Below are 15,319 nucleotides of genomic sequence, written 5' to 3'. Positions count from 1 at the left end.
GGTCCGGTGAGCAAGTCAGAGAGACAGATTTCTGCAGCACCAATTTATTTACAATGATAAACACAGACATCTCAGAACATACATTATGTCTCGGTACGGAGGACGAGCGGAGCGCGCTGGACCTGGCTGCAGGCGGTGGCTCCCCTCCAGCACGCACACTTGGTGCAGAAGCAGACATATCACAAAACATTGAGTGAACTCCTGATCTGGTGCAGGTCCCTTTATTGTATTACACAACTGTCAACACCGCTGGAGGTAAAAAAAATAATAGACATGTACAACACACAGAACTTGCTCGGCGATAAAGCTTTCTTGTGTGAGGTGAAAGTTTCATTACAAGTGACGTGTTTAAATTCTTTACCCAAGACACGAAAAAGAAACTGTAGGTGCCCTCTCTAACTTTTACAAATGCATGTGCAGAAAAAACAAGATGGCCGACACCTGACAGGAGGCAACTTCCATCTTGGAGATAATTTGCCTGACTGAAAGTTTTTGACACTAGCATTGGGGTTAACGTTACAATTCTGACAGAAATATGTGCCAATTCCATATTCAAAACAAAAAATGTGGTAGACACTGAAAGCACAAAATGTGACATATTGCATAAAGCCAGAATTTTTTTTTTTTATGGTCTCTATATAATTGTGTAAAGCTGAGTCCTCTTGACAATATAATGAGCACATACACTGGGGGCAGCCATGTTATGGGCTAAAGGGGCAAATATGGGAATGTAACCTCAATTCACATCACTGCGGCGCATTGAGGTATGAAGTAGCTCAGTGATGTCATAGTACATTGACAGACTATGACATCACTGGCTTATTGCTGTGTGAGATCACAGCTCATTACTAACTGACCTAGGAAGTGGATGTTATTCGACTGACTTTCACCCTATCCAGGTATTTAATGGGAGGGGTGGAGGGGATGTTTCAAATATTACTACATGAAGGTCAGTGTAAATATTTCAGTGCGATAACATGAAACTCCAGGTAGCTGCATAAACCTACATCACCTATATACAGCCAGTCAGGTGAGCGACTAGGGATTTCCCAGCATGCTTTGTTCCATGGTCACAACAGTGGGTCAGCTTGAATCACAACAGGAAATCGGGATGGGGAAATAGTTGGACGTAATATTTATTGTGTAGATTGTATAACGATTCCTCGCTAAATACAGCAGTTTCCCTCCGGGACATCTGTTCTTCCCGTACGTATAATATACGGGTAGAGGTTGTATTTTTTATAAATATAATTCTGCTAAATATACGCTGCCTGGCAATCTCCTCTATCAGTTTCAAGTTGTGACTTTTCCTCAAGCTCTTAGGTTGTCTGTGGATCCCCCGGTCACCACAGATGCGTCTCCCGGATTTCAGCGAGGATCTGACTCGCTCTCTGTAATGCCTGGAGGACAAGACGGACGTTATTTGTACGTGAAAGAATATATATATATTTTTTTTTAGAAACAATTTCTAACCTTCACAAACATGTATTACGTTAATTAGAGGTACTCCCGAGACATAGGGCCAGTAAGCAGAGACCAGGCAGGCTGGTGTGTAGCTAGTAACATGTTATTTTAGGGTAGTCTGGTACTAGTATACCTTCAACATATCTGCGGCCTCCTTCCTGCGCTGGGCCATGTCCTCGGACTCTGTGAGGAGGTCTTCCAGCAGCATGGATTTATACAACTGACCCACAAGCTCACTCTGTAACGTGTCCTTCACGTGGTTCACTAGGAAATGCATGACGGCCTTTGGCACACTGTGAGGAGACAACATGCGTTCATTAATCCCCGAAGGTATGCCAGAGGTACACAGTGCCGTCATTAATCCCCAGAGGTACACAGTGCCTTCATTAATCCCCAGAGGTATACCAGAGGTGCACAATGCTTTCATTAATCCCCAGAGGTACACAGTGCCTTCATTAATCCCCAGAGGTATACCAGAGGTGCACAATGCTTTCATTAATCCCCAGAGGTGTACAGACCCTGCCCGGCAGCTTCATCTCACCTGTCCTGAATGTTCTTCCTCACGATTAGGAAGTACGATTTGATCAAGCGCTCGATCACTTCGCAGTCTCTCTGCTCACGAGCGGAAAGTTTTCTGGCAACGGGCACAGGCTGGAGGGAGAGAGAATAAAATCATGATCTGGAAAATGCTTGGTGAAAGTGTCGGACTACAACGGAGATGAATGTAGGGCTTAGGCTGCCGCTGCCAGTTTGTAGGTTATTAGAAAAGGCAAATTAACCTAAAATTATTGTTTTGCTGTTTGTGCTGAGTACAGGGATAGTGCAGGCAGATTATTTGTCATCTCTCTACAAAGGCTATAACCAAACTTAGGGGTCTTCATCCATCACCCTGTTCCTGCTGTTGGTCATGAATGAAGATCTGAAAACATGACAATATCACATCACTCCCCAGGACGATCCCGCAGCATTACGCTTTATTGTGGGACAGTAACAAAACATGCACAGGACAGTCAGGAGGGCTATGGGAGGAGCTAAGGGGCAAAGATTAACAACATGACTTTGTAGGAAAGATACATTGTGCAAACAGACTTAGTAACACCTTTATAGAACCTAAGAAAATCTCTGCAACATTATCATTATGATACATTCATCTCACACACGTGACATTGGGGCCTAGTGTGTTGGGTCCTTGGAGACTCACCACATCCAGCAGATTTACAGCGTGACCCCTCTGTGGGCTGGACAGGGCAGGGGGTGCTGGTCTGTACTTCTCTTCTGATAACGGGTCATCTCCTTTGGAGGCTTTCAACATCCCCCTCCAGTTCCCAGTTCCAGCATCCGGGACGTTGTCTCCAGCGGCCGCCTGTGACGACTGTAAACAGGAGAACGTGTGAGAGGAGACAGAAGAATGGTAATATAGAGTGGTACATTAGTTATGGATGAGCGCTTTATAGAAGATAAACACGTCTGATGGTGCGGTTCCCTTGCAGTAGAATGTAATATAAATGGGAAAAAACAAACTACAAAAACAATGAACAATAATCACAACAACCACTGTAGATCAGTCTTCCAAAAGGCTTCCAACTATTCTTAGGCCAACCAGCGTTTATCTGCCCAATACAGAGTAAGTATCTGGCTGGTTTCTGCCGGAAAGTAGTATAATATGCTGCTACATCCCTCACCATCACCGACCCGCTGAACTGGGTTATACCGTGTACTAAATCTCTAATCAGACACCGAGAATTAAATCTAGGCCGCAATAATCAGCCAGGTACTGAGCAGCTTTCCATACATGCAGAATGAGAAGGTACACTGAGAATTGCACACAGAACAAGAGAAGTGGTACTGAGTAGAAACAGACTGAGAATTGCATACAGAAGAGAAGTGGTACTGTGCCGTTGGTTTCTGCACCTTGTCAATAATGGGACCCGTTGTGGAATCTTACAAATAGACTAAGAAGGGGAACAAGACTTTAATGAAACTCTAGGGGCTCATTACTGTGCGGTAGGATAAAGATGGGAGTGTGGAAGTTTTTGCTAACAGTCCCGATTTTCGGTGGCCGAAACTTTTCTGGCCTGTCTAAAGTGGACGGAGGTTTAGAGGAATAACTGCATGGCTTAATTGCTTCTATTTGTGAGATACACTTTAACAGGGCACCATGTCCAGCCCGGATCCCCCAGTATCTCTCCTGTCCCAGTCATTGCATGCTCGCGTCTGTCACTTTGAGGGAGGAGTCACTGGCGGAACAGTGTCAGCGAATCAGAATGAATCAGCCACACTGATTTGCTGGCCAACCGTTACTCCCATACACTACCGCGGAGCTCCTAGTCTTATCTAATAAGATGAAGCATCACACAGGGCTACTGCTGCCACCCGGCCACCCCTGGGATCCAGCTCACAAGCAACACAGGAAAAGAAAATTAATCTTGTGGCTAATCCACGTTCTATTTGTGGTTTAGGTGGCACATGCATGCGAAGCACATTAACAGCGACACGAGTGCGAAACACCAGCCCGGGTTTAGGATCACATCTGGGTTGTCAAAGAGCTACAGATTATTAGAGAAACACTTTTCAAAAGTGCATTTTTACATTAACATCAAATTACTATTACTAGAAACATAATTAAAGTTGACCCATCCCCTACAAACAGTGGAGGCAGCCATTGTGTGTGATGAACCATTAATCTTATATATAAAATGATTGGCCCGTTTGTCTGTCCGGTTATGTATTCGGACATTCCTGCACCATTTGGGATGCAATCAACGTGAGTTGGTCCAGTTGGATCCTGGCCAGGCTTATTTTTGGGGGCGGGGGGCAGGGGGTTTAGGGTCCCGGACGGACCTCTGTTGCTGTACGTTGGGCAGAACTGTGACCCGGGCAGTCTGTTCTGGGCCTTCCACTGGATGGATTTGAATGAAAACTTCAGAGGGGTTGCAATTGGTCTGGGATGCCTAATGGGAGTGGTTTGGGTGCCAGTCGGACCCCTCCCATTGGTGTACGCTGGACAGAACTGACACATGGAGCCTGTTCTGGGCCATATGCTGGATGGATTTGGATGACATCTAAGCTGCTAATTATTTTTAAAATGTTGATAATTACATCCAACCCACTGATAACTTAATCACTTGAAGATTTAAACCCGGGCAGTGCCGGGTACTTCAGCTGGTCACCTATACAGGAACTAATGACATGACCTAAGATACATATGAATATTGGTTTAAACCACAAAAAGGCTGCCTCCACAGTGTGCCTTAGTAATGTCTAGTGAACTCATAGGCCGCTTTGAATAGTGGCTCAGTCCACAAGATGGCGGCCTCCAGTGAGCTCAAGGGACAGATGCTCTATAAGACACTTTATACAATATATTTTATCATAAAATAACCTAAAACATCTCAATATATTGCAGAAGTCTGCACTACTGGATTACACAACACTCATGTTTATGTTAGTTATGCAGAGGTCAGGGGTCAGACAGCCTTACCTCTGCCGGCACAGAATAGGAGACACAGAGAGAAGCATACAGACCAAACACAGACACAGACATCATGCTGCTAGTAACATGCTAATGTAGTGTATCATGCCATTGCTGTCGCAGCGGGCACAGACCTTGCCATCAGTCTCAGCAGAAGAAGCAGGGGCAGGCTCCAGAGCGTCAGCTACCAGAGGCCCTGGAGCTTTAGTGGACTAAAGGAAGAAAAAGAACCAGAAGAGAAGCAGAATTTACTAAGAATACAGAGTCCGGAGGAGACTGTCCAGCTTAGCAAACACTTCAGAGGCCTCCATTACACTCCTGTCATCCCTGACTCTGACTAAGAGGAGGATGGTTAGAGGGGCGGGGAGCATATGACATGACCACTGAGTCACATGACAGGATGGGCCAAGTCACTGTTCTATCCAGGACAATCACAGCAAGACCGAGCACCAGCAGAAACAGTCATGTATCCTACTGACCCCCATCATTCTGATATAATCAAGCACACAGCCCCACAACTGCAATGCACGCTGCTCCATGTAATAGATTGTCACTCAGACAGAATATATATCATACATGTTACATTCCTACATAGTACATCGGTGGACGCGTCACCTGCACACAGTGGAGGCAGCCGTTTTATGACCTGAACCCATAATCATGAGAAATGCAGGTAATGAATGAACTAGGAAAAAGCAGCATCACTGAGGCGTGCAGTGCCTCGTGCCTCAATTTCAGCACTAGTTCTGAGAAAACGGATAGACTAAAATGCCTCATGCCTCAGTGCAGTGGTTCCCAAACTGTGTGCCTAGGCGATCTCACAGGGGTGCCTCGGCCAGGGCCAGTGGTAAGCAAGAAAAAAAAAAAATGATGGAAACCCTAAGGGTGCCTTGAACTGAAAGTTTGGGATCCACTGCCTTAGTGAGATCACTGGCTCCTAGTAAATGGATAGGTGGATATACCCCATACCTAGTGCCTAAATTATAGGCTGCATTGCCAAGAATAACAGCTCAGACCACAATATGGCGGCCTCCACTGCGTGCGGGGGACATGTACACAATAGGATGGAGATGAGGTAATTCATAGATGGATGAATCCACAGCTTGCCCTGTCCTCCCCTCAGTGACACCTGTAGTCTACATGCAGGGGTGCGGTGACTTATGGATGGTCACACAATCAGCAGGACATAGAGGTCAAACAGCACAACCTAGTTGTATCGGTCGGTGAACCAGACCTTACACAATGGCAGCTCCGCTTGCTTAAAATTCTTGTTTTGCTTCTTTCGTGTGGCTTATATATGATTAAACAATTGCCGTTCATGACGGTTGTCACTCAACAAATAACCCAATAAGACCGTTTTATTGCTATCATCTATGACTAAGGGATTTAGCAGTTATATAAAGCAGCATTACAGGTTAATACATAAAGCACTGAAGCATTTACGAATAACCTACAGTATGTCTACGCCCAAAATCACAAACTCTGTAACCTCAGCTGAGCCAGGGACACAGGATTCCACATGTTTTACTAAGCGCTAAATTGGTAACAGTGTAACTAAAAATATTTTGATATGTTGTAGAGGAAGGGCAAAGACACTTTTTGGTTTTTCCTTAAATGTCTGATCAGCTCTTCACTCAAAAAAACATTCAAAAGGTTGCTCACGGACTGCTGCCATACTGAAAGTTCAGCAACCCGCCACTTCCAATCGATAACAGCCCAGATACCAACAATGTATTGTATGTAGGTTACATCAGTCTTCATATATAGGAATATTATAAGCAGACTATGTTGGCAAAGTGTTTCACTGTAGAAGGTGCGTTTGCAGCGCAGTTGTACACTCACCTTATCTCTAGGCGCTGCGGGCAAATCTCTGGCTATTCTATTCCGCCTATGTTCCTGTATATATAAATACACATTATTATAGTCTTCTATATCGCTGTCACTGTGAGGGACAGGCAGGAGTGTATCTTACCTCTATGTTGTTGTTCATTACTCCGCAGGCGTCGGCAAAGTCCGGGTGCTTGGTGTTGATATACGCCAGTTCGATGGCCACCAAATTGTGTACCTGCACAATAATCCACAGACTTACACATGGGGTGATAGAGTCATAGCACAGATCCAATAGTGACAGAAGAATCATGTAGAGTTTTCTATAGACAATCGATACACGATTTATATTTATGCCATGCACAGCTGGTACGTGACCGATCGCACATGGTCAGCAATTCCACATCACAAAACACTCCCTACTTTAACCATCTCTCTATTTTTTAGATTTTTGCCAACACCAACCCTCACATTACATTTACCAGTCCCTCAATGCACTGTGTCCCCACAGACAGAGCTCCGATATCTAATGTAGTTATTACAGGTGAACTCTCCACTATGTTGGAGAACAGAGGAAGTGGCTCTAGAGTAATATAACGTGAGATAAATCATTACTCACATGATTCCTTCAAGAAATCAAACAAAACAAACCCCCAAAAACTGTCCAGTCCACACCCCGATCCCCCCAATTCACTGTGGTCAGTCCAGTAATTTGACAAGTCACGTCCTTCACAAGGAGATGAGGCCTGTAATGGTGTATGATAATAATGGTAAATAGGACTTAGTTTTACTACTCCAGAAGAGGTGATATTTGGCACTTACAGTGGATTATATTCCACCCCTAGACATTGGGATTGGGGCTTCGCCTCGCTCCTGGGGACAGGAAGAATGGTGCCAATAAGGCAATAGGAGCCCATCCCTCCAAGGTTGTTTTATTAAAAGCAAATAAAACAAACATGACAGGGGGCAGCTGAAGTGACCAGTTCCTGTGCTCACATCTTATGTAGGCACTAAGGGCAGTTATGTGAATATTATCCTCCCCCACCCGTACACCCCCCCAGCTGCAGGAGGAGACATGGAATATAGATGTCAGGTACTTTTTTTTTTTCTGCATAAAAATACTTTCTTTAAACATTTGTAATGTTTATTTGGATGAAAGCCCCCTACCATCTCGTTAGTCACCGGCAGGCGCTTACGGAGTAGACATGTGACCACCTCAACAATGGCATCGTGGAGCTTCGGAAACCTCAGGAGCTCCTGCAGGAGAGGGGATGGGAGGTCAGTTAGTGCATATATTACAGAAACAGCAGACAGCAAACAATCAGAGACCAACATTATCGGTGTAAATTATTTGTCCGCACAATCTGAACCAAACCGTTTTAAATCACCCAAAAAGTTGTATTTCTCAAGCAAAAATTGTTGCGATCAGTCACAGTTACCAACAAAGATACCAGAACATCTACCAGGGACGAAACTGTATTATTACCTGCGTGCTATAATTACTACAGTGTTGGATAATCCCGTGTAGTATTATTACCTGCGTGCTAATCCTGTGTAGTATTATTACCTGCGTGCTAATCCTGTGTAGTATTATTACCTGCGTACTATAATTACTGCAGTGCTGGATTATCCTGTGTAGTATTATCACCTGTGTACTATAATTACTGCAGTGCTGGATTATCCTGTGTAGTATTATTACCCGTGTGCTAATCCTGTGTAGTATTATTACCTGCGTACTATAATTACTGCAGCACTGAATAATCCTATGTAGTATTATCACCTGTGTACTATAATTACTGCAGTGCTGGATAATCCTGTGTAGTATTATTACCTGCGTACTATAATTACTGCAGTGCTGGATTATCCTATGTAGTATTATTACCTGTGTGCTAATCCTGTGTAGTATTATTACCAGCGTGCTATAATTACTGCAGTACTGGATTATCCTGTGTAGTATTATTACCTGTGTGCTAATCCTGTGTAGTATTATTACCTGCGTGCTAATCCTGTGTAGTATTACCTGTGTGCTATAATTACTGCAGTGCTGGATAATCCTGTGTAGTATTATTACCTGTGTGCTAATCCTGTGTAGTATTATTACCAGCGTGCTATCATTACTGCAGTGCTGGATTATCCTATGTAGTATTATTACCTGTGTGCTAATCCTGTGTAGTATTACCTGTGCACTATAATTACTGCAGCGCTGGATAATCCTGTGTAGTATTATTACCTGTGTGCTAATCCTGTGTAGTATTACCAGCGTGCTATCATTACTGCAGTGCTGGATTATCCTGTGTAGTATTATTACCTGCGTGCTAATCCTGTGTAGTATTATTACCTGCGTGCTAATCCTGCGTAGTATTATTACCAGCGTGCTATAATTACTGCAGTGCTGGATAATCCTGTGTAGTATTATTACCTGCGTGCTAATCCTGTGTAGTATTATTACCAGCGTGCTATCATTACTGCAGTGCTGGATTATACTATGTAGTATTATTACCTGCGTACTATAATTACTGAAGTGCTGGATAATCCTATGTAGTATTATTACCTGCGTACTATAATTACTGCAGCGCTGGATAATCCTGTGTAGTATTATTACCTGTGTGCTATAATTACTGCAGTGCTGGATTATCATGTGTAGTATTATTACCTGTGTACTATAATTACTACAGTGCTGGATAACCCCGTGTAGTATTATTACCTGTGTACTATAATTACTGCAGTGCTGGATAATCCTGTGTAGTATTATTACCTGCGTGCTATAATTACTACAGTGCTGGATAATCCTGTGTAGTATTATTACCTGCGTACTATTATTACTGCAGCGCTGGATAATCCTGTGTAGTATTATTACCAGCGTGCTATAATTACTGCAGCACTGAATAATCCTATGTAGTATTATTACCTACGTACTATAATTACTGCAGTGCTGGATAATCCTATGTAGTATTATTACCTGCGTACTATTATTACTGCAGCGCTGGATAATCCTGTGTAGTATTATTACCTGCGTACTATAATTACTGCAGTGCTGGATAACCCCGTGTAGTATTATTACCTGTGTACTATAATTACTACAGTGCTGGATAACCCCGTGTAGTATTATTACCTGCGTGCTAATCCCGTGTAGTAGTATTACCAGCGTGCTATAATTACTGCAGTGCTGGATAATCCTGTGTAGTATTATTACCTCCGTACTATAATTACTGCAGTGCTGGATAACCCCGTGTAGTATTATTACCTGCGTGCTATAATTACTGCAGTGCTGGATAATCCCGTGTAGTATTATTACCTGTGTACTATAATTACTACAGTGCTGGATAACCCCGTGTAGTATTATTACCTGTGTACTATAATTACTGCAGTGCTGGATAATCCTGTGTAGTATTATTACCTGCGTGCTATAATTACTACAGTGCTGGATAATCCCGTGTAGTATTATTACCTGCGTACTATAATTACTACAGTGCTGGATAATCCTGTGTAGTATTATTACCTGCATACTATAATTACTGCAGCGCTGGATAATCCTGTGTAGTATTATTACCTGCGTACTATAATTACTACAGTGTTGGGTAATCCTATGTAGTATTATTACCTGTGTACTATAATTACTGCAGTGCTGGATAATCCTATGTAGTATTATTACCTGTGTACTATAATTACTACAGTGCTGGATAATCCCGTGTAGTATTATTACCTGTGTACTATAATTACTGCAGTGCTGGATAATCCTGTGTAGTATTATTACCTGCGTACTATAATTACTGCAGTGGTGGATTATCCTGTGTAGTATTATTACCTGCGTACTATTATTACTGCAGCGCTGGATAATCCTGTGTAGTATTATTACCTGCGTACTATAATTACTGCAGTGCTGGATTATCCTGTGTAGTATTATTACCTGCGTGCTAATCCCGTGTAGTAGTATTACCAGCGTGCTATAATTACTGCAGTGCTGGATAATCCTGTGTAGTATTATTACCTGCGTACTATAATTACTGCAGTGCTGGATAACCCCGTGTAGTATTATTACCTGCGTGCTATAATTACTGCAGTGCTGGATAATCCCGTGTAGTATTATTACCTGTGTACTATAATTACTACAGTGCTGGATAACCCCGTGTAGTATTATTACCTGCGTGCTATAATTACTACAGTGCTGGATAATCCCGTGTAGTATTATTACCTGCGTACTATAATTACTACAGTGCTGGATAATCCTGTGTAGTATTATTACCTGCGTACTATAATTACTGCAGCGCTGGATAATCCTGTGTAGTATTATTACCTGTGTACTATAATTACTGCAGTGCTGGATTATCCGCTGCATCTCCTCGTGAACGAGCTCCACACAGCGCAGACTCGGCTCTTCCAGACGTTTCACCTGTCTCTTTACCAGCAGCTCGAAGGAAACCTCTGGGACAAACAGGGCCGGTCGGGGCCCCTGGACACAGAGGGAAGAAAGTGACAAATCAGGAACACAATATAGAGGAAATGGAAAAATGACAAAAGCTACTTAGGACACACATTGTGCTTTTATATCTTTACAGAAACCCATAGAAGTGATCAATTGCTATCTGCTTGACAAGTTTTAATTGTGTAAATAAATGGATTATATCAGGTCTGGAAAAGTTATTCAAAAATCAGGAGCTTGAAAGTTAAAGTAAAAGGAGTTTTTCAAAAAAACAAAAAAAAACCAAACAAACAAACATTAAAAATCTACAAGTGGACGGGGGGGGGGCTCCAGTAAATAATCCTTCTTCTTCTCCCCCTGCTATTGGTGGTTCTTTGTCAATAGTTGCGCCCTGATTGAGTGTTTATGTCGGGTTTTCCAAGACCTAGGCCAGGTCTGGTGAGTTAGTTTAAAGTTCCACAGTAAACTGAATACTATAAATTGTATACTGTCTGTAACTTGCAAATGCTATATTGGTGTGTTCGAACTCCCCCCCCCCCCCTTTTTTTTTCTTCTGTACCCCCCATTTACTTAAATTTTTTTTCAATAAAAACGATTGATGATAAAAAAAATAAATCTACAAGTCCTGTGCCCCCCCCCCCCCCCCACAATACACAAGTCCTGTGCCCCCCCCCCCCCCCACAATACACAAGTCCTGTGCCCCCCCCCCCCCACAATACACAAGTCCTGTGCCCCCCCCCCCCACAATACACAAGTCCTGTGCCCCCCCCCCACAATACACAAGTCCTGTGCCCCCCCCCCACAATACACAAGTCCTGTGCCCCCCCCCCCACAATACACAAGTCCTGTGCCCCCCCCCCACAATACACAAGCCATGTGCCCCCCCCCCCACAATACACAAGCCATGTGCCCCCCCCCCACAATACACAAGCCATGTGCCCCCCCCCCACAATACACAAGTCATGTGCCCCCCCCCCACAATACACAAGTCATGTGCCCCCCCCCACAATACACAAGTCATGTGCCCCCCCCCCCACAATACACAAGCCATGTGCCCCCCCCCCACAATACACAAGTCATGTGCCCCCCCCCCACAATACACAAGTCATGTGCCCCCCCCCCCCCACAATACACAAGTCCTGTGCCCCCCCCCCACAATACACAAGCCATGTGCCCCCCCCCCCCACAATACACAAGCCATGTGCCCCCCCACAATGCACAAGCTATGTGCCCCCCCCCCACAATACACAAGTCATGTGCCCACAAATGACCCTACCAGATGTTCCCTATGATACCTGTCCGCACCATTCAGCTGTGGAGGTGAAGAATACCCGGAAGGCGGACAGAACACACATTTCCTCGTCACCGTGCCGACCAGGTGATGGGTTCTGTCCAGCCCAGGATTACATACAGACAATATACAGACTACAGTCAGGTTATGGAGACATAGAAATGACAGAAGACTCACGGTTGCATTCCTGATAGCCGTCAGGATGTCTATCGTGGTCAGACCACCCAGCGGGTCTACGGACTCCAACGTCCTCCCGAACGTCTCATGGAAAATGTAGCAGATTCTGGCTCCTCCGCACCTGGAAAATAGAGAGAGTTACTGGATGGTCGAATACGCAACTGTCTGCTGTTGTCATCAGCTACTGTGGGGGTTAAAACACGGCCACAACATTGTTCATTGTGCCTCTTCTTCCCTCTCTTGCTGTTCACTGTAGTGACACTCTCTGAATGAGTCACTTTTCCTGCACCCGTGGCACATTCAGGCAGAGAGCAGGCACCGGTGTTCAGAGCGACCGCTGGATGAATATGGGGATGCAGAATGTCCTCTGGTCCTGCCCCATGGTCCATCCAACGCTCACTCTGACTGTTCGTGTGTACAGCATTTTCTTAATTAAACTTAAATCTACATGTCATGAAGAATTACTTATCAGTGTGAGTGCGGGTACTCACAGCTCTGACGTTTCTATGTACTTTGCGGTTCCTTCGATCGTGTTACAGTATTCTGTGGCGAATTTAGTAATGAGTTGGAGCAGTGTGGCGCTCTGGTCTTCCACCGGTTCACCGTAACTATTCAGCAGTGTCTGGTACTGAGACGCCAAGACATTGATCCTGGTCTTCAGCTCCGGCAAACAATCCCTAATGTGGTGCATCAGGAGCCTATAGACAAAACACAACTTTGGGTTTAAGCACAAGTTTGGGAGCCCAAGTCAGCCCGTTAATACTCTTGGACATACAGGCCCTTCCTCCACACTGCAGAGATGTCGGCTCAACCATAGCTGCTTCCATACATAACTTTAGTAGTTGACCACTGCACCACAGAGGGTACTCACCTGTTCAGAGTCCGTGCCAAGTACTTGGTTCCGTTTCGGTTGGCCAGAGATGGATATTTCTTTTGAAGAAAAGCGTATTCGTCTCGGATCGAGTCTCCCACAATCTTCTTGTTATTAATATCCAGCTGACTCCTAGAAATCAGAACACACAAAATTCATCTTTAACAGAGAAATTTAGTGGATGACCCTTTACCAAGTAACCCCCAGTCCTGGAGTAACCTGAGCTAAATAATATAAGTGAACGTACAAAGAGTTTAGTTTGAACAGACTCTACGGAGGTAACAGGCAACGCGCAGAAGCACAAGGTCTTCTTGAACATTACACTCTTACACCTGAGTTTCATATAGAAAACAGACTTTAGAGTTTATCTTTTAAAGATGCCCTTTAATAAATGTTTGAATGCTCCACTATGTATACACCTGACATTCTACAGAGCTCGTCCATTGTACACAACTGAGGGTTCTACCCCAGTTGGAATAAAATTAATTCCAGTCAGTCTTTGTTAGTGGGGCCCCAAAACAAATGCAGAGTATTTAATTTTACAGTATGAAAATAAAACTAAAAAGCATTAATATCCATGAAAATATAGTAATTGCGATCCATGGCCTATTTGTTTGGCCTTTCTATACAGAATACATACATCTATAAAAGCTTTACAGGCAGGTCCTACCTGTTGACCACTCCAATGATGCCCAGTTTGACAGGTATGACCCTTCCCAGAAGAACATCCATGGCGTCCGTGCCGGCGTCCATGAGGTCCAGCTTGGTGATAACAGCGAGCGTCCGCCGACCTGCGTGAGAGGAGGTATTAGGAGGTATATGTTAATGGGCTCCTCTTACTGGTGCACTGGATTCTGGGTGCCAGATATCACGCAGCTTATTTACATATTTGTCTCTAAAGGTTGTTAAAACTTTTTTCCATTAGTGAGACTTCCTCTATAGTACTTTCACATGCTGTGAAGAAACCCCTATCCTATACTAATGAGCTCTAACAAATGGGAAACAGTCTCTCTGTAGGTGGGATCCTGATCGGTGTCAGGATCTGAAAGCCAAGTTGGCACAACGGTAATAGCCACCATGCAAATGGCATTTCCCTGATGTTCTTGCCCAAAGCTGGAGTCCCTTACTTATATCCTTTACTACATGTTATAAATCCCACCTCCACATATAAACTAGCAGCTAGGGCACATTTACTAATACAGTACTCAGGTGCAAAATTTGAACTGAACCAAAGCAACCAATCAGCAATTCGCTTTAATCTGTTTAGAGCACGTCAGACAATGAAAGCAAGTTTATGATTGGTTGCTATTGGTTTTGCAGCCTTGTTTATTTGTTATGAGCTCTCATTCCAGTTAAAGAAAAAAAACAACAACACATAAAACGCCCAGGTTAATGAAATGTAAATAGGCGAAATAATATCTCCTTCATTTGTCCGGTAAATAAAATACACCAATTGGCTTCATTAACAAGTGGCATTTGTGTGTATTGTGTGTATTGATCCATCCATTAGACTGCTAGATGTAAATATAGAATATCTTAAACACGAGAGGTTGCTTTGATATAGAGATCAATCAATCAATGTCCAGTAGACACTCACCATCCGGATCGCACTCCCGGGCGATCTTCAGTGCTTCCGACGTGGCCATATCGGTGTTGGCGGCGGTGACAGCCAGGATGATAGAATTAGGATTACTGATATACCGAAATATAAGCTCCCTGATCTGTAGTTCAATGTCTTTAGGCTGGTCCCCCACAGGTACCTGATGGACGAAAATGAAGATTTTATTATTAATGTTT

At 43.8% G+C, this 15,319-nt stretch overlaps 1 protein-coding gene across 3 annotated transcripts in view; it reads right to left on the bottom strand.

Moving 5' to 3' along the window:
- Positions 1–28: 28 nt before the first annotated feature.
- The window catches only part of DNM1L (dynamin 1 like), a 40,895-nt gene continuing 25,604 nt past the window's right edge, over positions 29–15,319 (bottom strand). For 2 of the 3 annotated variants that reach the window (XM_075210326.1, XM_075210327.1), the window contains 14 exons: positions 15,120–15,282; positions 14,193–14,313; positions 13,523–13,654; positions 13,143–13,349; positions 12,652–12,772; positions 11,058–11,213; positions 7,931–8,020; positions 6,909–7,001; positions 6,779–6,832; positions 5,071–5,148; positions 2,666–2,836; positions 2,006–2,115; positions 1,598–1,757; positions 29–1,400 (listed from right to left, as the gene is read on the bottom strand). In XM_075210326.1, the coding sequence (XP_075066427.1) occupies positions 1,344–1,400; positions 1,598–1,757; positions 2,006–2,115; positions 2,666–2,836; positions 5,071–5,148; positions 6,779–6,832; positions 6,909–7,001; positions 7,931–8,020; positions 11,058–11,213; positions 12,652–12,772; positions 13,143–13,349; positions 13,523–13,654; positions 14,193–14,313; positions 15,120–15,282 (1,713 nt within the window). In that variant the 3' untranslated portion in view covers positions 29–1,343. The remainder of the gene's footprint in view (positions 1,401–1,597; positions 1,758–2,005; positions 2,116–2,665; positions 2,837–5,070; positions 5,149–6,778; positions 6,833–6,908; positions 7,002–7,930; positions 8,021–11,057; positions 11,214–12,651; positions 12,773–13,142; positions 13,350–13,522; positions 13,655–14,192; positions 14,314–15,119; positions 15,283–15,319) is intronic. The other variant, XM_075210328.1, reaches the window with a different exon arrangement.

Source organism: Mixophyes fleayi, chromosome 4 (assembly GCF_038048845.1).
Source record: "Mixophyes fleayi isolate aMixFle1 chromosome 4, aMixFle1.hap1, whole genome shotgun sequence".
NCBI lineage: Eukaryota > Metazoa > Chordata > Amphibia > Anura > Limnodynastidae > Mixophyes > Mixophyes fleayi.
Note: the sequence above shows the minus strand (reverse complement) of the source record. Positions and strands in the feature narration are given on the sequence as shown.